Here is a 22,941-nt window from a genome sequence, read left to right on the forward strand (position 1 = left end):
TGTTGGTGTTGGTGTTGTAGTTGTTGTTAATGTTGTTATTGTTATGTGGTTGGTATGTTTACTTGTTTACCCAACCAACTTATTTCGTTTACTTTCGCTTAAATTGCTTGAGGCCGTGGCACTGGTAACTTTGTGCAATACTTTAGCCACTTTGTGTAATGTTGCCAACATTGTTTGTTGTTTGTATGTTGTGTGATTATTGTATGTAATTTAACATTTTTACTTACATATTTGTTAGTTTTCATTAACATTTATTAAGCTTTATGAAGATTTGTAGTGAATATTATTATAATTATGCATGGGTTACGCATGCCGTATGAGTGTTAATTTTGTGTGTCAATAGTTTGTGTTTTTAACTAATTGGCTTTCAGTAGCATTTAACAAGTAGTTAAACGGAGTGATTTAAAATTATTTACTTATATACAAAGCTCAATCACACAATTATTATTCTTCTTAAAAGTTATTCGGATTCGAATAGCAAAGAAAATATAAAAACAAAAATTTTAGTTAATTTATTAAAATTTGGCTGGCCATACAACGTTGTTTCGAGTATTTCCAAGTATTCCAGTTCTTCTTGCGCTTTTAGGTGACCGATCAGATGAAAGCTCGTTTTAACAACTACTCTCAAAACTAAGGGACCGAAGAAGAAGAGTGGGAAATGTTGTTTATGTGTTCGATCTTACTCAGCAGTTGTTACAAAACGTTTTAGTTCTACTTTTGATTTCCACTTCCTTAAATGTTTATTTAACATTCTGAATAAGTACATTAAGAATATTTCCACTTTTTATCAACAAGACACTGCATATTCTGTGTCCAAAGAAACAGTGTCTCTATCCAAAATTAATTCTTTTATTCACTCAACATCTTTAATGTGTATATTCAGTACACAGAATAAACGCAACTCCTCATCGAATGAGAGTAAATGAATATAGAAATTCTAACCGCGTATATTTAGATTTTAACTACAATCAGTTACTCACACACTACCAGCCTAATAGTATAAACATGTCTTACCGCAGGTCTTATCAATCTCTATTACTCAGGACATCGAAGATGCAAGCCTATCGCAATTACACTTACGATTGGTTGCGGCAAGTGAAATTCACTCACTACCGCTTACAATCTAAACAGTAATGGTTGGTGCCGAATTGACTTTAGTCGCCTTTTACAAAAGGTATGCCTTACCTCAGAAATACTCTAACCCTTTTACCGAAGGGGGGAATTAATGAATATGATAGACAATTTAGAATTAATACCATTACCCATAAGATTCACAGCTAAGTAACAAAACTCCAGAGAAATGTGCGAACATAAAAGTCAAGTACGGCTTTGGGTCAGTTGGTTAAGAATCGTTGACTCTGAGCTTGAAATTTGGCAGGACACAAGTTCGATTCCTGGTACTTGCAGTCTCAAAAAATTATTTGCGAATAATTAAATACAAGAACTATTTCCAAGACCACTGATGATGGGTATTTGGCAATACACGAAACAGCTGTATGGTCAGCCAAAAATTCAATTAATTAAAATAACATAAAATGAATTTTTGTTGTTGTAGTTCACTACGGTTCGAAAAACCTTTCCATAAGACATTGTAGACAATTTATTGAAAATATTGTTTATTTTGTATTTAAATTTTTGAAAAATATATTGATAAAGTCTATTAGTAACAGTTTAAAAAAAGAAACTTTTTTTTTTGTTCCATTTAAATATTTCTATGCTTTTCCTGGTATTTCTTGATAGAACTTAAATCAATGAGTCACACAAAATCCGTAATGTATGAAGTCAATTTGCTTTCTAATACGAAGAAATAAAAATCCAATTTAAGATTGGATAAAATATATTGATAATCTTAAATAAACATTTACAGTAAAACCACTACTTCGAACCCCAACAAATTAAAATTGCATATAATCATCAGAGCTCTCCATACTATACAAATGCAAGTATAATAATCCTTGCACTTGATGTGCAATCGAAATTCGATAAGCCAAAATGCATTTAAAGCGCTTATCCATGATAATTTGCTAAAAAAAAAAAATATGTAAAAGAATTTAATACAAAAAATTTATAAAATTTGACCGAAATGAGTATACAAGGCAACAGAGCATGTGTACGTGCCGGAAAGTTAGATACTTTTCCGAACGGAAGTAGAAAAGTTTTCAGTTGCAAAATAAATGAACAAAAATTAAACGTGTAACTGCAGCAAAAAGCAACGAGAAATTCATAAAAAGTTTGCTCACAGGGAAACGTTAAATTCACATAAAATAAGTGAAGTATTAAAAATTGCATACTGCAAACCATGTCAGTCTGTCATATGCAGAGATTCTTGCTAACATCTCTGCACATCTCTGCTGAGAGATGGTTCGAATTGCAAGCAAATGTGAACAGATATCAATATTCCATACCTACTCAGGAGTATTCATGAAAAGTGGTTTGCGTGTTTTTTTTTCCAACAACTGTAAATCACAATTTAAGCGGACTCCTTACACACCTCGCAGTCCTTCACATTAGTGTGTACATTCTCTGAAATAGCAGCTCGTAGCTGTGCACAAACAGCGGTTAAATGCAGCTAAATATGAAAGTTGTGCAATTTAACATTTTTTGTAATTCTCTAATATACTGCGAGATTCTTTCTACCATTGCAACGAAATACGGAAGGATAAAAAAATGGTGGGGAATAATGACAGATTGCGAGGAAGTAACTTATGTGTAGTACTGTCAACTTATAGCGACATTTTTTTCAGTATCTGTTACGAAATAAGCAAGGGAATTGCTTAAACCGATAAGTCCATTTAGTGAGTACTGCTAATCTGCTTGTATTTAAGCAATTTTCACGACATAAATTATGCAGTAGCTTTTGCTTAAACTGTACTTCAAGGGACCGGAAAAACTGGTTCCTTTGTTTGAAGCGAAGTTTATTTTAAGTGAATCTATTATAATGCCATGTTTTCACTTGCCTCATTAAGGCAGTTTTGTTCATTAAAGCCGCTAATGAGTATAAATTACTATACAAACAGCTTTCATATAAAGGTGAAAAATGTCAAATGCAACCCTTAGAAATAAATTTCCCAAATGGGAAATTACCAAAATTGTCATACGAAGTATAAACAAAATGTAAACAAATATGCTATTTCATATGTATAAATCAACTTATGCCAATGGAAACGACCAAATCTTAATTTCATTAAGATAAGAAGTTTTAGCTGCAGTGGGAACATGAAAGCAATTAGTTATTATTTGTAACCGTACAAGTTATTATTTTTATTATATGGAATAAATTATTAAAATTATAGCTGACCATGCAACTCTTTCGTATATTGGCATATAACCAACTTCAGTAGAGCTTGGAAATGTGTATTTGTATAATTTTTTACTGCAACTGGTACGTCCTCATCCTAGACAAATTTGAAACGTAGACGTATTAACACAGAGCTAACGTGTTATGGTATAAAATGTATGAACAGTGTTGGCAAATACAAAATAGGAATTAGTAGTAAACGTTTGAAACTATTTATTGATATTCAGATGTCTGAGTTGGTGAAACAGCACCTTTACTCTATTTTATCTGTGGACAGTTTTAAGTCACACTAAATACGGGGCTTTACGGGGCTTTATAATATGATGGATCTGATGTCTTTGTATCTGCCTGTGTTTATCAAATTTCGCTGTATTTTTAGGATACTGAGAGTTGGATTATTGTGACTGTCAATTGTATTGAACAGTTTCAGAGCACGATCTTTAATGTATTTTTCAACTGAATCCACTCTCAGATCTCTGTGGATATCAGCTCCTCTTATATACCATTAAAACTTCTTTTGTTAAAAAAAATAAAAAGTGCATACCTTTTTTGTTTTGGTTCGGCTAAGTTGAAAGTTATTTTTCAATGCGTACGTTTTATAGGTAATATACTTATATAGCAACTTCTATAGCTTGTTAAGATCATAATTAAAAATATACCTATTTTATTTATTATTGGCATATTTTATCTTTAAAAAAACTACTTCTATATATGGTTACATTTTGAAGTAAATTGTATATTACCATGTTTCCACTGCTTACTTAGTAAATTACTTAAGTAACTTTAAGATTTGGTCATTTCCATTGATGAAAGTTACTGATTATATATGAAAGCGCTTGTATGTGTCAGAAAATTCTTTGATTGCCGGATGGACTGGAAGTGGTCCATCAGAGTGAAGAAATATAAAGAAAAACTAGCGACTATGTTTTGAAAAGTAGAGTTGTTAAAAAGATATAAAGATTTTAAGTTAAATTAAATTTAAAAACTTTTGGTAAGTTTGATTCTTAACTTTATCAAATTTACTTATTAACTTTAAAAACTAAATTGTAAATGAAAATTATTACAAAATTTATATAAAAGAAAAATGTTTTCTAAACAGTATTACAAAATTTCTTAATCCCAGTAGAATATTTGATTACGTCAAATATTTTTTTTTAATACTTCAAAACTTTTCTAAATCAATTACACATATCCTCAAAATAATAGTCGCATATATTAGTGAGAAATTGTGAGCTTCTTAATCGAATTTTAACAGAAATGAATTATTTAGATTTCAAGAGATCTAACAAAAGTTTATTAATTGATTTCGTGGATGGTAAAAAGTATAAATGTTTAAAAAAAATTAAAAGTGGGGGTTTTGGGGAAGTTTTCTTGGCACTAAATAACCAAACTGATGAGCCGGTAGCGATTAAAATAGAAAATGGAAAAAATCGTCACTTAATGCTCGAAAAAGAATTCAACCTTTATCGTAAATTGAGCGGTGGCATTGGATTTCCAAAAATACTCTATTTCGGTAAGGAAAAAATTTATAATGTGTTAGTAATGGACTTGTTGGGTCCCTCACTGGAAGAGTTGTTTAATTTTTGTGAAAGAAAATTTTCTTTGAAAACTATACTTATGATTGGCATTCAATTAATAGATCGTATTAAATTTCTACATTCCAAAAATTATATACACCAGGACATCAAGTCTGATAACATATTAATTGGACGTGATGACAAATCTACATTAATATATTTAGTAGATTTTGGATTATGCCAACAATATCGCAATCCTAAAACTGGTAAACACATTCCATGTAGCGCTGGCGATCATTTTTGTGGTACATGGAACTTCGCCTCCATAAATGCATTAAGGTGCAGAACGCAGTCGAGGCGTGATGACTTAGAGGCAATTGGATATTTACTTATATATTTTCATAGAGGCGCTTTACCATGGGATGGTGTGAGTGGCGAAACCGATTTACAACAATTTGAAAAAATTGCAGAAATAAAAATGTCAACACATGTAGAAGAACTGTGCTATGAACTCCCTGATGACTTCATTGTTTACATGCTGTACTGCCGATCGCTTAAGTTTGAAAACGATCCGGACTACGATTTTTTGAAAAACTTGTTTAATCGTACATTTATATCGCATGATTTTAATATGGATTTGCTATTCGATTGGACCCCGGATAAAAAACATTTCTCTATGTGCAAACTGAACCAATATAGTTGCAAGCATAAGACGCTTAAAGGTAAAAAAGGTGAAGCTATAAAGGATATCAATGTTGGTGCTAAGAAACGAAAACTTGACGAAAATAAGAAGACAGATGATGATAATAAAGCAAGGAAGAAGCGCAAAAAGTAAAGATAAGAACAGAAATGAAAATAGTATATATTTAGGAATTCTTTTAAATTATATAAATATAATATTGAGGATTATCTACACATCAGATACGAAATAAAAAAAACAGTTTCAACAGTTTAAATTTGGAGTTTCTGTTATAATTAATTCCTAATTTATTTTCATTTTTTAATTGACCAGACAACTACTCCAAATTGAATTAAGAAATGCAAACCCATTTTAAAAGACTTACAATGTGACTAAAAATGATATCTGAGAATTCAAAATAGATTATAGGTGCATGACCACTTACATCACAGTCAATATTACATCGAAGATTATGATGCAACGTTGACTGTGATGAGAAGTGGTTTATCTTCTTAGTTATACATTAAAGACGTGAGTCGTCCTTGGCCGCGTGGCCAAATGGTTTATACCAAAACAAATAAAAGAAAGTCTATAAATTTCTTTATATAAAATATAGATTATATTATGAAAAACTTTAAATAGAACATGACGACACACTGGCTATGAAAAAGATTGCCCAATAACCTAAAGTTCAGTTTTTTTCCTTAAGACAAGAGAAACATCCGTAAAGTTAATTTCGTTCAGACGTGAGTCATATTTGGGCGCTTCTAGTACCTATTGCCAGCCAGCCTGACCAATGGCTTACTGTCACCAGTTGTAAGTGTTGAGTCACTTCATATCATTGCCACCTGGTCATTTCATCGAAGATATAGATGTCCTCTACCATGTTTTCCGCCAGCGGTCACTGAACCAAACACCTTTCTAGCAGAACCATTTTAATCTATTCCTATAACATGATCCAGCCAACGAGACCGTTATACTTGTATGCGTTTAACTATGCTAGTGTCGCGGCATAGCTTTACAGCTCATCGTTTTATCTAATTACGAACGAGACGTGAAGGAGATCATTGAACTTCCGAATAATGTTTCTCTCGTTGACTACAGGAATTTTGGATAGAAATATTCCTATTCTAGAAGGAAAGATCCCTAATAGAAATAACTATATTATTCTAACGTATTCTAGAACATATCTTAAGCTTTTTCAATTTATGTAAATATTTTTTAATTTAAATAGTTACAATTTAATTTTTTATCTTGATGTATATATGAATTCCTTATCAATTACACCCACTTAAATCTCTTTACTTACTTTCTTGTAAAGTTTAAATCAAATACCATAAACTGAATAACAGTAGATTAAATTAGCTTATTATGCTCAATTTGCCATCATTTAAATTTAATTGAAAACCCTTGAAAATAGGCCTTTCATATTGTAGCATGCAGTACATCCTTTACATCCTATTAAGTGTGCTAGATTGAGCTCAGTAAATCTCTTTCCATATGTAAACTCATTTGAGGTTGCAATCCAACTTCTGCTCGATTTGCCGAAAATCAAATGCATTCAACTGCGTCCTTTCAATTTAATTGAATTCAAGCTGAACTGCTGATTTGCTGAACTGCGGTTTTTCCGTTTGTGTACTTCCCCACACACAGAACGAAGTGCAAACGCTTAACGAACAAGGCTTGGGTCTCATGCACCATTGAAATGCACACATTTTCACAAGTCTATGCGTGCCCAACGGAAATGGAAATGCCTACAGAATTTTAGATAAATTAGCAATTTTAACAATTTCATGTATCGACACAAGGACCTTGATGTTTTGCTCTTCCCTTTGGCAGTAATTTCATAATTTATTGATTTACTTTAAGAGAAGTTACATAGAAGTTATCAATTGTCTTAATGGATTCAAAAAGGAAAAAAAATCGAAAATGCATAATTTAATTAATAAAATTTTGATTAAATTTCTTATTAAAATTTTCTACTGGGTTTCTTCATTTGAGCCCTTAAAACTTGTTGATAAAGTAGATGACATATGAGGCACACTTTTTCTCCAGTAATTCTCGATATTACATGTGAATTGATAATGTATGAGTGCAATTGAGTTCAACATTTGAATTTAGTGGTAAATTGTCAATAAATTTAATTAGCCCTATAGGTAAAAATTGAATTTTGAAATTAATTAGATGTAGTTTCGTTTGCCTCTTCTTCTGTTGTCAGTTTGATGGTTCTAAACAGATGAGGTTAGGTTAATTAGATTGCCAATAACCCGCATATAAACATATTGGTGTCTGGAGATACAACAAAGAGCTAGGTTTTATTATAAATATTTTTACGATTCTAAGGAGTGTTTGAGGCTCTGTTCCTTGAACGGACCATCTAGCAATATTTAAACATTTTTTGTATGCGTTTTTTTAAACCAGACCTTACTGGGGCCTGCATTTAAATCCTATGTGCCGTAATTATAGTACACAAGCACCATGCTGAGGTTCGAAATAACTTCATATCAATTATTTTCAACTGAAAAAATTTCAATATCGAGCGAAAGTCCTACGGTTCCTGTGTTTCTAGTATTTTTTTAAAAAGTTTCGACTTATATTCTTTTAGTTCGACCTTGTCTTTTGTGTTGGAGAGATGCTTGTGGAAATAAAATTTCACATTTCATTATTTGGCGTGCTGCAATAATGCCAAGTCCAATGGATTTATTCTCGTTTCGTAAATTTAGCGTTGCATTTTTCATCGACCATTTTTCAATACTTACCATTTTAAAGCAACCAAGTAAACTATGATCTATTCCAATGGGGCCTAAAACTATTCGCTTTACTTTACATAAAGTGTTTGCATAGATAGGATTGAATTAAATTAATTTGAAAATAATTGATATACCTTCTATCTAAAAAGTATCCGGAAAAAAGCGTTTGTAGTACTGTGTTATGTTACAATATTTAATTTGGTCACTATCTGTCACCCAGTATGACATATATTATATATACAATATATTATGTATTAATTTGCTATTGATGGCAAGTCCCTTTCTAAAAGAATTGATGAATATCATACCGATTGAGTGCCAATATACATGTGCCATAACCTTTTGAATGGTTGTTGAATCTTTAGCCGTTTCCTGAATTTATATCCATAATGTGGGAATGAAACATTAATTTAATTTAGATGGTGGAATGTTACGTTGTCTGTTCAGTAATGTTGAAAGCCTAAGAAATGCTGACTAACGATATGAAGACACTCGGTACTACGAACTGGCGACTGCAAGCCGCTGATCGGGCTGACTGAAGGAGACTACGGGACTCACGTATGTAATGAATAACGAAGTAAGTAAATATGTGAGTTCTAAGAAATGATTATTGACTTTTCTGAGCCAAAGCCTCGTACAACTTATTTAGTATTTTCTCTGCTTCAAAAGTATTTTTTACTACCAAAGAAAAAAATTGTATTAACTTATATTATACATATTTAATTTATTAAAACGTTATATACGTTTATATCGAACCAAAAGCTGATTGATTGATTTTGATTGGTTTTTGCATCACTCCATGAAAAACTTCGCGCTATGATGGTTTAGATGACTGTTACACAATGTTATTATAAGATTTGCTCTACTCTAGTTAATAAATAAATTTTATAACTTCATTTATATTCTCAAAACTTATAAAAGGGAGTCTGTATATTAATTACCTTATACCCGTGAGCCACGAAATCTCACACTCCCGCTGTACATGTTCATAACCCAGAAACACATCCAACTGCACTATTTTGCACACTTGGGAATATGCACAGTTGCTGCTTGTTTTCCGTAATATTTTTGCCATTTATAAGCGATTAAACTCAATTATTTTCCCAAAGTGAATTATAGATTGTTACATTTTTTTTTTATAAAATGGACATAAAATAATATTTCTTAATTTCGTTATGAAATAAACTGCACCAAAACCTTTACTGGTATTCCTTTAAATTTTTTTATTACATTTACGAAATTATTTTATATAAGGATTTAACAGAAAAGAACTATGCACTTTAATGGAGCAACGAAATTTTTTTATTTTATGAAGGGTAGTGAAAAAAATAATAACAATTACTACTTTATGGGTGTGTCGCGTATAGCGAAGCTGCCGACTCTACTATTCAGAAGCTACAAGTTGCTCAAAGTCAGGCTCTCCGAAGACTGTTCAAAGTTCTATGGTACATTCGCACGAATGACATGCTAAGAGACCTTAGAATAGATCCGGTCAAAAAAATATAAGGGACAGAGCTCTGAAGCTCTGCCTTACTTAGCACTATCTAAACTCAGAGTAATCAGCGGTAGACAATGAATAATCACGAAGATTATGAGGAATATACAAATTAGTCAGGGAGATGGGTGCCCACAGAAACCCCCCCAGCTATCAAAGAGTAAAAGTGCCATTACTAGTTACATTACTAGTTATACATATTTTCGTTAATATTACAATGAAGCAGTATGAATTTATACTATGTACTCGTATGCAGACCTATATTTAAATCCTTAGGGTCGCAGACCTATACAGAATGAAAAAAAATTATCTTTAATGTTATAGCATCCGTCAAGAAGCATACCGTATGACTTTTCATAATTGTTGAAGATCGTAGCATTATTCAATTAATCACAACAAAACTAAGTTGGTTCCATAAGTCTAAATTATTTATTTAATTCAAATTAAGATAAACCAATCAACAACTCTACCGATAAATAAGACCAAATAAGTAAGCAATTATATACAGTGAGATTAATTATAGGTCTCCAATATAGACCTCCAATGTAACGAATGCCCATTGTAACAAATGACCAATTCAACAAGCAATTAACGGTGTTAGACATTATTCGTTAAACTGAACGTCTACTGTTGAATACTGTACAAATGTAAATTAATTCTTAAAATCATTTTTAAAATTATTAACGTTAGTTAAAGAAGACTTAAATCTTTGACGTACCTTTTCTTAGCGACTTGTCAGAATTGTCATTCTACAAAACTATGGATTTAACCAAGTTTATATTCTTGTCCGGTTGGTTCATCTTCATCTCGAATGGGGGAGTATTGCCTTTCAGCGTTATCTTCACATCGCCCACTATTGTTATTTTGGGGGTCACTTCGGTTTTTGAAAGAACACTGCTAATCCGTAATAGCGCAACGACCCAAACCCAAGTGAGCCTTAAGTCACAAGGTCACCATTACGATCTAACCTTAAATTTAATATATATTGAAAATACTACATTTTTGAAGGAATTGCAGAGAAACATTTCGACAGTTTGAGCAATATTACTTATCCATGGAGAATCTGAATATTATATTTACTACGGATGAACCAGATTTGATGTATATATTTTCACTTGTCCTGTACATGTTACTGCAAACCGTATGTTAAAATATCCTTTAGAAACATAGACGCAAAGACCGTAATTATATAAAGACCGAAGTAAAGACCGTAAGGACCGTTTTAGAACGTAGACGACATCTGGTAGTAACACTTTGAGTTTCACTGAAATAATTTTCAAAAAAGGACTGAAAACTTTTCGTCCTTATTTACTTATTTTGCTTTTAATTTTTATATAGAAAAAATTAATTTTAAATTTACCACTGTATTATCGCTTATACAAGAACTTAAAAATATAAACTCCATATAAAAACAAATGACCCGACATGATCAGCTTATTATTTCGAAATTAATACCGAGTTTTTTGAAAATTAACTGTATCAATTTTTTATATAAATTTGGCTGTGATATTCATACAATAATAATAAACATAATAATAATAATAAACATAGACGTGTGCTTTAGACACTAAATCGCGACTTGTCAGGCGATTTAATAATCAGTTACAATAATTATAAGACTTCTAACTATTGATATAGTATATCGTAAATTTTACTTCTCAATTACTAATATATGGAAATGATTTATGCTATATACCCATTTACTTATCAATGCTTCAAATTAGAAGAGCTGACGAATCTTGATGCAGTAAATAAAATACTATAGTCAGTCGTCAATGAACACATTTATTCCTGATATATTAATGCTGCAGCTCAAAAGTGTATTCTACCTAATCATTCCTTTAATAAGCGCGTTCGACCCTTTATTGCATTTAATTGAACGTTAATTTCTGTACTTAAATAAAACATTTAATTTCTCTTCTCGGCGATACTTCCCTAAATATTATTTTATCCCATTACTTAGCAACTTTTTACTCTCATAACTTTTTCCCCATTATTTTCTGCTTTCCATTAACGAGTTTTTAGCCATTTCATCCAACATTAGAGTCTCATTACCGCAAGACATTCTAAATTTCACAAACGAAACTAAAATTACACATTCCAAGATTAGTTTAAAAATTAAGTTTTATTTTAATATTAGAATATTATAAAAAGATTAATTAAAACAATAGTTTATTTCATAGCTTTTTAAATTGTTATAAAAAGCATCTTTAGAAGAAATATAAAGTACGATGTCGAAGATTCATGAATCCAACGCATAATCCTTAACTCACATCCTTCTTACGCTGTACACATTTTATTTAGTATATAATCACTTTATGTTGGTCTTCTTATTGATAGTACAACTCCAAATTCATGCCATCGTGTATTTCATAATCAGATAGACGAATCGGATCCTTATAGATGGTGTACCACTTCTTCAGAACAATTTTATCATACTTTGTGCCAGTTTGTGCCGCTATTAACTTTTTGAGATCACCAATTGTGTCATCAGGATTACACTTAACACGAACCTTTTTGCCCAAACGATCGTTGCATGTAATTTCAATCATTTTAACGTCTTGTATTTGCTTAAGCACACCGCAAAGAATCCACAGAACTCAACAAAAATTCTGCTCGATTTACAAAACAACTTTCCTGTCAAAGTTGTCAAAATGTATATTTGAACAGTGTTGCCTTGTTTGATTTTGTTAAGATATGTATTTCTGTTTAATACTTTTTGTGTGATATCTGAATTGTCCTGTTCACAATGCCTCAAAAAAGTGTATTATTTTTGATGCTCATTCGTTGACTGTTTGTAAATTATTAAATTTTATTCTACAATGGATCTCTATTTATACCAATTTTCTTAATAACAAATTAATATAAAATTCATAAAATTATAAAATTTATTTTACGCATGCATAATTTAAAAAATAAACTCTTTACATACGTGTTCAGGTTTAGGTAGCTTGTGTAATTGTTATTGTTTAATGTTCATAAATTTCACGGTAATTAGATATTTCCAGATATTAATAAAAACGTTTTTAGCGGTGCTTCCAGGTATTTATAAAAATATTTGAAGCTACATTAATCTTTACAAATGAGTGGAAACTACCTGTTTTAGTTTTTTTGAATTTAACTAAAAATAATCATATGTAGAGATTAATTACTTCGGGTAAAAGTAGCCGTCCTACAGAAGGGCCCATCCCTGCATACATAATGCCCTTGATAATGCTCATAGGTATAATCTTCCTCAATTTCTGACAACATTGAAAAATATTTGATACTATATTTATATTTACAAATAAATGGAAACTTCCTGTTATTGATATTTTTTTAAGCTAACTAGAAATATTTATATTTAGAGATTGCTCCCACATTCTAAAATAAAATGTTACTTTGAGAAGAATTTTAGAAAAGCCCATCTTCGCATATGCAATGCTTTTAATAACGTTCATATAATCCTCCTATTTTCAGCTCCTAATATGGGCAGCATTAATCCAGTTTAAAATTATAGTAAATGCCATAAAATTCGATATTATGGATAACATTTTATTCAATTAATAAATTTTTTAAAGAAACATAGCAAAATACATAAAATGCAACCATGCAAACATTTATGCCTTTTGAATTTTATCAAACCAAATAAACAAACACACAAATATAAGAAGAAAGTTGTTGTCGATTCGTGTTTGGAAATTTTGTTTATTTGGAAAATGTCTATGATACCGTTTTTTCCATCATTAAGACCGCAAGTTGCCAATCGCATATGGTTCCATGTCGATCTGCCTATAGATGAGTCCGAAGTTCTGCGTTCCGAGAGAGAACACCATAACTGGGTAAGAATATTTGAAATAAGAAATTAAATTCGAAACAGAGACCGGGCCCATATTACTCGTTACAAGACCTTTTGCATGCGACATGACCATTGTATTAATTAATTAATTAAATTACACACATTTTACAATTTCAGTTGGATTCTATTAAGAATATTGCTTCAGATTTACATCCACTTGGACGAATAGTGACATTGCCTGGACCTGAAACTGACGATGAAGATGGTAAAATTAACATATAAAACTACATTATGAAATATATTTTTTTCTTGTTTTAATTATACTGATGCTGCAGCCAATGACGACAGTGATGACACTGACAGCCACGAGGATGAGGATGATGATACACATGACCATGGCAACCAAACAGACCGTACTGCCCTAGGCTTATATTCACCTGCTGATGATATGAACAATACTGTCCCGCCATTAACCGACGCTCAATAGTTATAAAGTACATTACATTATCGTAGCTTTCAGATAGAATTATGTTTATGAGCGCTGACATTTAAAAGTTGTAAAGAATTCTTAGAATATAAATTTATTTAGTATAACAAATTATACTAAATAAAAAAACTTTAATAATTTTCTTGGACGTTATGTTATACAGGTATAGGTAATTTACACGCCCACATATTATACTATGTAAAGTCATATTAATATTTATGGACTGAATCAGATATATTAATATAATTGCTTCACAAAACAAGCAAATTATTCAGTATTTAATTTTAATTGGATTCCTGAAGATTGTCACAAATGATTGCTGTTGCGAGAACCCGTTAGAACGTTTCTAATTCTTTGTGATTGACGAGTGGCTCCGGGATGTAAATCCCGCCGTTCTAGGAACCATCAGAAATGGTTGAAACCAACCATCCAATCCAAAATATATGCTGCCATAATAGCAAAAATACATCATCCACTTCTAATAAACGCTGCATTGAAGAAATCTTTACAAGGAACTGAAATTACGCTCATCTTGAACGTAACGAAGAGAAATTGGTAAAGAAAATGTGTTCTTTTTAACATTTCAACACACACGTATTGTGAATGGTACAACTTGATAAAAATTATAGACATATATAGAGGTGTTTATTTTTGCCATTCTTCCTTGATGACATTTCTTAACATATCCTTGCTGGAAATCATGTGCTAGCGAATCTTATTTTCCAAATAATCTGACAGATGCTCTATGGGATTAAGGTCTAGTGATTGTGCTTTTCTTCAAAATCTTCCGCACAGTACAGGACATATTTTTTTCAACTATTTCAGCAGTATGTACAGCTAGTACGGAGATTATTACTCTTGGATATTACTTTTTTATCTAACAGAATTGAAGGGCGACCAGTGCGAGCGTTAGAAACGCAAGTATTCGTCTCCTTGCAGTTATTTATAACTCTCTGAGCAGATGAATATTGGCGATCAATATCTTCAGCAATTTTCGTTAGCTTACATCATCTTTCCAAAATTTAACAGTTATTTGTCACTCACTGACACTAATTTCACGTCTTTTACTTTTCATTGTAAGAATTTACATTTTATATCCAAAAATATTTTTAAATGACTAATTCTTAGACTCTATAGGAAGTCAACTGATAATTAAATATCAAATTAAAAAAGCGAATTTAAATTAACGTTAAATCTAAATATTAAGAATTGAACCCAGATTTTGGTTCAAGAACCTCATTTCCAGTGCCGTAAGTCATTACATTTAAAATAAGATATTTTTTGTATCTAATATTAATTGTGGAAATTGATAGAATTGTAAAAGATAAATTAAAGATAAAATAAATAAAGAATTAATAAATCTAAATTTAATATTATCGCCGTATTTTTTCCCCCTGTAAAATTATAAACGTATGTATTTATTTCTGCGGCTCTTCAACCTATTTAGTGATTTGAATTGACCCGCGTTTTTATCTGGTCTGGACAGCCCTGATCTATTCAATAAAAACAATATTATTAATAGTCAGCTAAATTTCAATAAATCTTTCTTTCCTTGCTACTCGAAAACTCCCTAAATATTATTAATTTTATTATACAACAATCCGTCACACAATAGTCACAACATCCGTGACCGATTTGCATTGCGTTGTTTTATATATTATAATTAATATATAAAACAAGCATAACTCCTCTAGCTTTAATTGAAACAATTATAACAATTAGTTTTTATATTAGTTTTATTAAATACATTTTATAAAAACGAAAAAAAATTCTAATGTGAAATCAAAATTTACCTTAAACGAAGAAATTAGACGACTACATTAGAAATTATATTTGTTAATCTTAATTGCGATTTAATTTTGTTTTGTTTTTAAGTAAAATATAAAGAAAAATATTGTTTGATATTAATTAAACTAATATCATAATACAAAAGCATTAAATATATTTATATATGCGATTTAATGACGGTCACGAGAATCTGACCGACTGCGTCTGTCTCTAGAAAAACTGCGTGAGCGGCTTCGAGTACGCCTCGGTGAACGTGATCTAAAAAAATAATTATTATAAAAATTAAATATATATTATATTTTGTTGAACAATGATGGCATAATTATTTAATAACTGAAGAATAATTTACACTGTTATTTAAAATTAAATCACTAATGTTGCTTATGCAAATCGCAGCATAACACCAGACAAACCACTCTTTTTTGATGAAAATGCACAAAAGCGTAGGACAAAAATATATCAAAACAGATTATTTTTTTTACTTTTAATATAATAATTATACCAGATTTAGTTTTTCAAGCTGTATACGTGCTACAAATATTAATTAACACGCACACTGCATGATCATTAAACGCATAAACAGCAATTGTTGAGCTGTAATTTCTCAATAATTGCTATTCAGCAATTTTCGTTTGAATTCGATAAGTTTTATGGGACGATATTGTATATTATCCACTTCTCTCATTCATTCAAAAGCAGTGTAAATGAATCTAATTGGAGAAGCACGTAAACAAAATTTGGATCTTATTCCCACCAATTCCTGTTTAATGCTTCTCTACAATGATATCACAATCTGCTATGAAACTAAATAAGTTTTTGTTTAAATATAACTAGATTGTGTGTAAAAATCCCACTCCCCCCATAAGTTCTATTTTGTAGTACATATATAGAACTTATGGGGGGAGTTCGCCCTCATAAGTTCCAATATAAAGAATATACGGATGAGTTACATCACAAACTTAGGTAAACATAAAATGCTGCAGCAAAGTTTTTTGTCTACTTAATTAAATTTACAAAACTAATTATTTTTAATGACAAAAAAAATTGATTATCTTTGATATATTTTTGATTTGTTACGATTTGGCAGTTTCGATAAGGACGGTAGCCCGGCATTACAGCTGAAAATTGCAGTTTCTGATGATGCACACGTATTTAACGCACTGACTCTGACGACATATGACGACCATTGTAGTTCTAGTGGTTGTGACAATGTTGACTCTTGATAATTACTTATACTTATTCTTATATATTATATTTGTTGGTTAAAAAAAATTGTTTGATGGATTTGATTTGTTGGTTTGTAGTGATTGGTGATTCATTTCTTGATAAATTTCTTGATTACTTGACAATATAATTCTTGGTATGTTGCAGAAAAAGAGGATGGGAGAAGGAGAAGTACACCACTATTCTAAGAACAAACCCAAAGCAGCAGGTGTGTAAAGGCTTGAAGCAATTAACGTCGACGCGCATGCAGTAGACCAACTGGAGGACCTCATTTATTGTTGGTACTAAATTAATATAATGCACTCGTCGGCGTAGTTTGGCTGAATTAATGTTGATAGTTTTTTTTGGTGATATTTTGTGTAGTGATGAGCATATTTGCTGTACGTATGAAGAACGTTGCCCCTTGAAGAAAAGGAAGATGGAAGATGTAAGACCAACCGACCGACCAATTTGACCATTTACGGTGAAAATGGTTGAACACATGCAGAAGACAACTATATTGATGCTTGTTTCACCTGCTCAAATGCAATTATTTTCAAATTATTTTTTAAATTAAAATGGATTAGAAAAAAATGTTATGAACTCTAAACAACGAATTCGGATATATCTCAAGTATACCAAAAATGCATTATTTACATTTACAAATAAAGTGTACCTTGCATAATGAAGACTTGCATGATAATATACCCGCTTTGTAGATAATATAGATTTACCAGATCTCTACCAGAAAGAAAGTCAACTTGGCTTGATTTTGGTTTTTTCATATTTCACTGATGTTTTTGCTTAGAGCTGAAAGTTGCATTGCTGACTTTTCTTAACTTGAGGTGAGGTGAGTTCCGGCGACAAGAAGGGTGTAAAAACTCGTAAAAACTCGATGTTGAAATTTGCAGTTAATTGCTAAGCTAAAACCGTTGCATTTGATGTTGCGTTGATGAAGTGTTTAGTATCAGTCTGGTTTTTTTAATACTTATCTGTCAATATGTCATGTAAGTACATCATTAGGAAATAAGAATATCAAATAGTCTGAATAGCTATTTGATACTAAGAATGGGTTGTTTTGTTATACGATGTTCGAAAGTTGTCATGCTGGGTGTTGACAAGTTGTAAAGCATAAGCTATAGATGCAATTGCTGTTGGTAATATAAGCTGTGTTATGAAGTTTCTTGCTGTAGTTGGTGATTGTAGTGAAAGTGAAGAAGCTAATGATGATTGTGATGTTCTAGTTGAATGACGTAATAAACCTATGTGTGTTGACTTGATTTTTTAGTTGATGAAATTTTAATAAACGTGTTGCAACAGATTTGTAGCTTTTGCGCCTGCTGTTACGTTATTACGTTACTGTTAAGATTCTAATTCTAGTTGCGTCGGTTACTATAGCAATTCTTGCAGTTGCTTGCTTGCTTTTTGTGGATATTTTGGGACTAATTTCATTTACGACAACAACAACAAGTTTTAAAGTTATAGATCTAGTTTTTGTGTTGGTTATAATTGTGGTGGTAATAGTGTGCTAAGTAGTTATGTTGGTAGAAATGATCGTGTTTCGAGTATTGGTATTGTATTGTTACTGAGGGTCTTGTAGCGAATATTATTGTTTATATAGTTATTTTCAATTTTATCATAATCGATGTAAAGTTTGTTAATATATTCATCATTGTTGAACTTGTTGTTGTAGGATATTTTAAACTTGTAGTTGCTTGTCGTAGTGGAGGTTGTGGAGAAGGAGCAGTAGTTGTGATACGTGAAGATGTAGTTGTTGTTGTTGTTGAAGGAAGAGGAGATAGAAGTTCTAGTAGTAGGTTTAATCCTGTAAAATGATTATCGTAAACTACGTTTAAAAACTTCAAATTTGCAAAAAATTATTAAAGGAAGTCAATAATTAACCATATTATATATTTAAATCTTATAATTAAAATATTAATTCACTTCTAAAAATTTAGTAATTTCGTTTTTTGATATATGATCGAAAAAACTTCGCATACATACAACTTTTTAGTATTTTTTTTTATTGCATTTTTGTGTTAAGATTTTAATATTAAAAAAAAAAAATAGATAAATAAACATACCTGTAACGGCCACCACCGCGTCCACCGCCACCTCCACTGCTGCTGCCGCCGCCACCACCACCACCGCCGCTACCGCCACCACCCCGACGGCGATCAAATTTTCTAGAGCGTCCAGAAGACATTTCAACACGAATACGTGTACCACAGCAACGACTAAAAAAAATTTAGCAAATGTAATTAATTTTTTTTTTTTTTTAAAAACCAAATATCACTTACGTTCCATCTAGACCACGAACTGCGTCTTCGGCGTCACGTCTATCCTCAAATTCCACAAACGCAAAGCCAGACGGATTGCGTGCAACCCACACATTACGCAGCGGGCCGTATTTGCTGAAGGCATTTTCAATTTCGTATTTCGACGCCGATGAACCCAAGTTGCCTACGTAGACTTTACATGCCAAATCCCATTCTCTGTAACGTGGCATTGCGTTTCTTTTTCTGTTATCAATTTTGAATAATTATTTTTAAACTGCAAAACTAAACATAAAATTTTTTAAAATAATTGCATATATCGATTTTTTTTTTTTTTTTTTTTTTGTTATACGTAAGAAATTTAGTATGTATACAGAAAACAAAATGGCGTAAAATGACAGCATAATGAAGATTGCCAAAAGAAATTTTGATTCAATATTAAAACACTCACACACTTTATAATTTTATTACCTTCAATAATATTTTCAAACAATTGTTTGAATTTTTTAAATTAATAGATTTTAAAATCAAAATATCTCTACACAAAATTTCACTAGAGACCAGCGCACACTTGCCGACTCAAGAACTTCAATAGAAATGGCGAATCGCGAAAATACCGAAGAAAATCTATCTTTAAAATACGCAGAGTTGTATTTTTGAATTTTCTTACCAACTGAACGAAAAAGTAATTTAGCGGAAAATTTATATAAATCAAGTAAACTTATATTAAAATTTTGAAATATATTCGCATATTTTCCCACATGTTACCAAATATTGTTCTTGTTTCGAGTATTTAATATTTTTGTCTGAATTATGAATCTGACATATATGTTCTTAAAGTATATAACAAAAAAATATTAAACAATTTGAAATGGGAAATAGATGAGGGTCTTAAAAATAACTATATTTTGTAGGAATACATTCATTCAAATTAGTGCCCTATTAAACTATGGTTCAATATCTGAGTACAGATTATGCACAATATTTGTACTTCTTCCTCCCAACTTACACCATTGTCCCGATAACACACTTTCCTACAATGTTTACACATTCTTTTGTGTGCTTCCTACTCAAGCTGACGATTTTTACGCAATAACAACAACAACATTCTGAACCATCCGTCTGCACAATCGAACAAATGGATAAATACCATTAAGGTATACAATCATCAACTTGCCAGAAGAGTTTAAGGACTAACATTTTTCCAAAAGTCTCTGCCACCTTATCTATAACTTAAACATTTATTTATACTGTATACCTTAGTTAGAAGCATTAAGACTAACTGACTAAAATAAAATGAATTTTAACACCATAAAGTTCATAATGCCAAGTCCGATATTATCTGCGTTTTGAAGCTCAGCTTATATGATAAATATAAAGAGATTTTTTTCGAACAGTAGTGAACTGTAAAAACAAAAATTCATTTTATATTATTTTAATTAATTGAATTTTTGGCTGACCATACAGCTGTTTCGAATATTCCCAAATACCCATCATCAGTGATCTTGGAAATAATCCTAATATTTACTGCAAGTATCAGAAATCGAACTCGTGCTCGGCCAAATTTGAAGCTCAGAGTAAGCGCTCCTCAACCAACTGACCCAAAGCCGTACTTGCCTTTTATGTTCGCACATTTTTCTGGAGTTATATTATTTTCATAAATATTACTTTATAAATATTATAAATATTGCTTATTCGTTTATGAAATTGTTTTTTTTTTATTGAATAATCATAGTTACATACCTCAGAAAAAATTTGTCAAGATTTTGTATAAATGCTGCCCAAATTGTGGGTTGATATAAAATATTCGTATAGTTGAGCATCATATAGTTTCAAAGTATTTAAATATTTAAATTTAACACATAATTTAGCAATATTTAATACAAAATGGATTTTGCTTAAAAATTATAATAGGGAAAATAATTATGGAGTTATTTCTTATTTTATGATTATTAATAATAAAAAGCGTTAAGTGAAAATTTTAATTAATCTTTGTCTCTTTAATTTTAATGTCGTTCCCGTGAATCTGATCTTGTGCGCCTATCGCGTGAAAAACTTCGAGAGCGGCTGCGTGTACGGCGCGGCGAACGTGATCTGAAAAAATATATTACAAAATTATCTATGTAAAACAAATTAATTTAAAATAGACATGACACGCAATTGAAACAATAATTTATAATTAAGGAAAAGGCAAAATATGCCTTGTTTCGAAATTAAGTGCATACATATAATAAATATAATCTTTGAAAATGATATATCTCAACCTGTAGTTATTGTTTCAATCTGTTTGAATTAATGATGTTTTTTCCTAATTAATTTGATATAAATTTAATTGTTATAAAGTAATACGGAATTTCCTTGTGTTATGTCTGTACTAATAAGTCATAATGGTCAATAAAAAAAATATAAAAGAAATATATCTGATACTTTTAAGCTGTTAAACTACAGTTGAGTTGTGTCTGATATAGTTCCATAGTTATACTTTAAAGAAATTCTGCTGCTGACTTGATGTCTGAAACTTAAATTTGTGGCTGATTTGTATTATTGTTGAAATGGGGGTAGATATTGATTATTTCTAAATCTTGTTGTGCTGAAAATATTGTTGCATTGTTGATTCCACAACATCCACCAAAAATTGAAGCAGTAGTATAGAAGCTGAAGTGTATATTTTTAACTTTATTCTGTTTATGTTTCATAAAATTTTGCCTGCTCATTGAATTTATAAGTAAAGCGATGTCTTTGCTGTTTTTTACTTGAAGTAGTTGAAAACATTTATTTAGTTGTATGTTGTTGTAGAAAATTATGCATTGTAGGTATTTTTCTTGCTGCAATATTTCTATAACAAGCAACTTTATATATTAAGTCTTATTTGAATCAATATATTAATAGCGTTTTTTTTTTATATTTTGTATTCAATAAAAATAGTAGCATTTAATTTAAAATTTACCTGTAGCGTCCACCACCACCACGAGGACCACCATTAGTAGTGCCACCGCCCCCACCACGTCGTCGATCATTCCGCCTTGTACGACCGGAAGACATTTCTACCCTAATACGAGTGCCGCAGCAACGCCTGCATAGACATTTTTATATATAAAAAATAATTTTTTATGTTTTTAACTCAACTATATTGCTAAACTTACGTTCCATCTAAACTACGAACTGCATCTTCAGCATCTCGACGATCTTCGAATTCTACAAAAGCAAAGCCGGCTGGATTTCGCGCAACCCATACATTTCGCAAAGAACCATACTTGCTAAACGCGTTTTCTATTTCGTACTTTGAGGCGGAAGAACCTAAATTTCCAACGTACACTTTGCATGCTAAGTCCCACTCTCGATAACGTGGCATAATTTACTACACTAATTCACTAATTTAATGATAATAATAAAATTTATAGAAATCCACAAAACAAAACTATTTAATGTAGGAAATAAAATTGGCCAGGAACTGAAATGGCGCTTATGCATTAACAAAAAAGCGGTGTATGCAAGGTTGCATTTTACATTAATTATAAAAACACTTATGTACTGAAAGTTTGTACGCAAAAATTATATATAATTTATGTAGAAATTTTACAAATCTATCTACAAATTATAAAAATTTCTAAATACAAAAATTTTTAATAAGCAAATTTACAAAAAAAACCATATCTGCTTCGATTCAAAT

At 30.9% G+C, this 22,941-nt stretch overlaps 5 protein-coding genes across 9 annotated transcripts; 2 read left to right on the plus strand and 3 right to left on the minus strand.

Annotated features, from left to right (window-relative positions):
• Positions 1–4,472: 4,472 nt before the first annotated feature.
• On the plus strand, positions 4,473–5,757 carry LOC119673890 (casein kinase I-like). The gene has a single exon (XM_038084999.1). The coding sequence runs from the start codon at positions 4,556–4,558 to the stop codon at positions 5,648–5,650; it is 1,095 nt and encodes a 364-aa protein (XP_037940927.1). The 5' UTR covers positions 4,473–4,555; the 3' UTR covers positions 5,651–5,757.
• A 6,162-nt stretch (positions 5,758–11,919) lies between these two features.
• LOC119673909 (ubiquitin-like protein 5) lies at positions 11,920–12,506 on the minus strand. The gene has a single exon (XM_038085018.1). It carries the CDS (start codon positions 12,289–12,291, stop codon positions 12,070–12,072), a length of 222 nt encoding a protein of 73 aa, XP_037940946.1. The 5' UTR covers positions 12,292–12,506; the 3' UTR covers positions 11,920–12,069.
• Positions 12,507–13,350: 844 nt separating this feature from the next.
• Positions 13,351–14,135, plus strand: LOC119673915 (anaphase-promoting complex subunit 15B-like). 2 transcript variants are annotated; one of them, XM_038085032.1, is made up of 3 exons: positions 13,351–13,560; positions 13,695–13,782; positions 13,844–14,135. In XM_038085032.1, exons 1-3 carry the CDS (start codon positions 13,438–13,440, stop codon positions 14,002–14,004), a joined length of 372 nt encoding a protein of 123 aa, XP_037940960.1. In that variant the 5' UTR covers positions 13,351–13,437; the 3' UTR covers positions 14,005–14,135. The 2 variants fall into 2 exon arrangements, with proteins under 2 accessions (XP_037940960.1, XP_037940968.1); XM_038085040.1 differs by having other exon boundaries at positions 13,853–14,135.
• Positions 14,136–15,961: 1,826 nt separating this feature from the next.
• Positions 15,962–19,964, minus strand: LOC119671227 (RNA-binding protein 1-like). 2 transcript variants are annotated; one of them, XM_038081764.1, is made up of 4 exons: positions 19,743–19,964; positions 19,296–19,556; positions 19,080–19,232; positions 15,962–18,820 (listed from the first exon to the last, which is right to left on the minus strand). In XM_038081764.1, exons 2-4 carry the CDS (start codon positions 19,502–19,504, stop codon positions 18,532–18,534), a joined length of 651 nt encoding a protein of 216 aa, XP_037937692.1. In that variant the 5' UTR covers positions 19,505–19,556; positions 19,743–19,964; the 3' UTR covers positions 15,962–18,531. The 2 variants fall into 2 exon arrangements, with proteins under 2 accessions (XP_037937692.1, XP_037937693.1); XM_038081765.1 differs by having other exon boundaries at positions 15,962–16,050; positions 19,743–19,927.
• Positions 19,965–21,207: 1,243 nt separating this feature from the next.
• LOC119671228 (RNA-binding protein 1-like) lies at positions 21,208–22,842 on the minus strand. Of its 3 annotated transcripts, none has more exons than XR_005251796.1 (4): positions 22,415–22,842; positions 22,219–22,344; positions 21,754–22,107; positions 21,273–21,365 (listed from the first exon to the last, which is right to left on the minus strand). XR_005251796.1 is itself a non-coding variant. In XM_038081766.1 (3 exons), the coding sequence occupies exons 1-3, from the start codon at positions 22,621–22,623 to the stop codon at positions 21,278–21,280; spliced, it is 423 nt and encodes a 140-aa protein (XP_037937694.1). In that variant the 5' UTR covers positions 22,624–22,838; the 3' UTR covers positions 21,208–21,277. The 3 variants fall into 3 exon arrangements, 1 of the variants encoding a protein (XP_037937694.1); XR_005251795.1 differs by having other exon boundaries at positions 21,274–21,365; positions 21,699–22,107; XM_038081766.1 differs by lacking the exon at positions 21,754–22,107 and having other exon boundaries at positions 21,208–21,365; positions 22,415–22,838.
• Positions 22,843–22,941: the final 99 nt, after the last annotated feature.

Source organism: Teleopsis dalmanni, chromosome 1 (genome assembly GCF_002237135.1).
Source record: "Teleopsis dalmanni isolate 2A chromosome 1, ASM223713v2, whole genome shotgun sequence".
Lineage (NCBI taxonomy): Eukaryota > Metazoa > Arthropoda > Insecta > Diptera > Diopsidae > Teleopsis > Teleopsis dalmanni.

Bases quoted from the DNA above. Each gene is read 5' to 3' on its own strand.
- LOC119673890 (XM_038084999.1), top strand. From the start codon at position 4,556: ATGAATTATTTAGATTTCAAGAGATCTAACAAAAGTTTATTAATTGAT.
- LOC119673909 (XM_038085018.1), bottom strand. From the start codon at position 12,291: ATGATTGAAATTACATGCAACGATCGTTTGGGCAAAAAGGTTCGTGTT.
- LOC119673915 (XM_038085032.1), top strand. From the start codon at position 13,438: ATGTCTATGATACCGTTTTTTCCATCATTAAGACCGCAAGTTGCCAAT. The intron at 13,561-13,694 runs GTAAGAATATTT...TTACAATTTCAG, and splicing joins AGAGAGAACACCATAACTGG to TTGGATTCTATTAAGAATAT. The intron at 13,783-13,843 runs GTAAAATTAACA...TTAATTATACTG, and splicing joins TGAAACTGACGATGAAGATG to ATGCTGCAGCCAATGACGAC.
- LOC119671227 (XM_038081764.1), bottom strand. From the start codon at position 19,504: ATGCCACGTTACAGAGAATGGGATTTGGCATGTAAAGTCTACGTAGGC. The intron at 19,233-19,295 runs GTAAGTGATATT...AATTTTTTTTAG, and splicing joins GTTCGTGGTCTAGATGGAAC to TCGTTGCTGTGGTACACGTA. The intron at 18,821-19,079 runs GTATGTTTATTT...ATCATTTTACAG, and splicing joins CGCGGTGGTGGCCGTTACAG to GATTAAACCTACTACTAGAA.
- LOC119671228 (XM_038081766.1), bottom strand. From the start codon at position 22,623: ATGCCACGTTATCGAGAGTGGGACTTAGCATGCAAAGTGTACGTTGGA. The intron at 22,345-22,414 runs GTAAGTTTAGCA...ATGTCTATGCAG, and splicing joins GTTCGTAGTTTAGATGGAAC to GCGTTGCTGCGGCACTCGTA. The intron at 21,366-22,218 runs GTAAATTTTAAA...ATATTTTTTCAG, and splicing joins GGTGGTGGTGGACGCTACAG to ATCACGTTCGCCGCGCCGTA.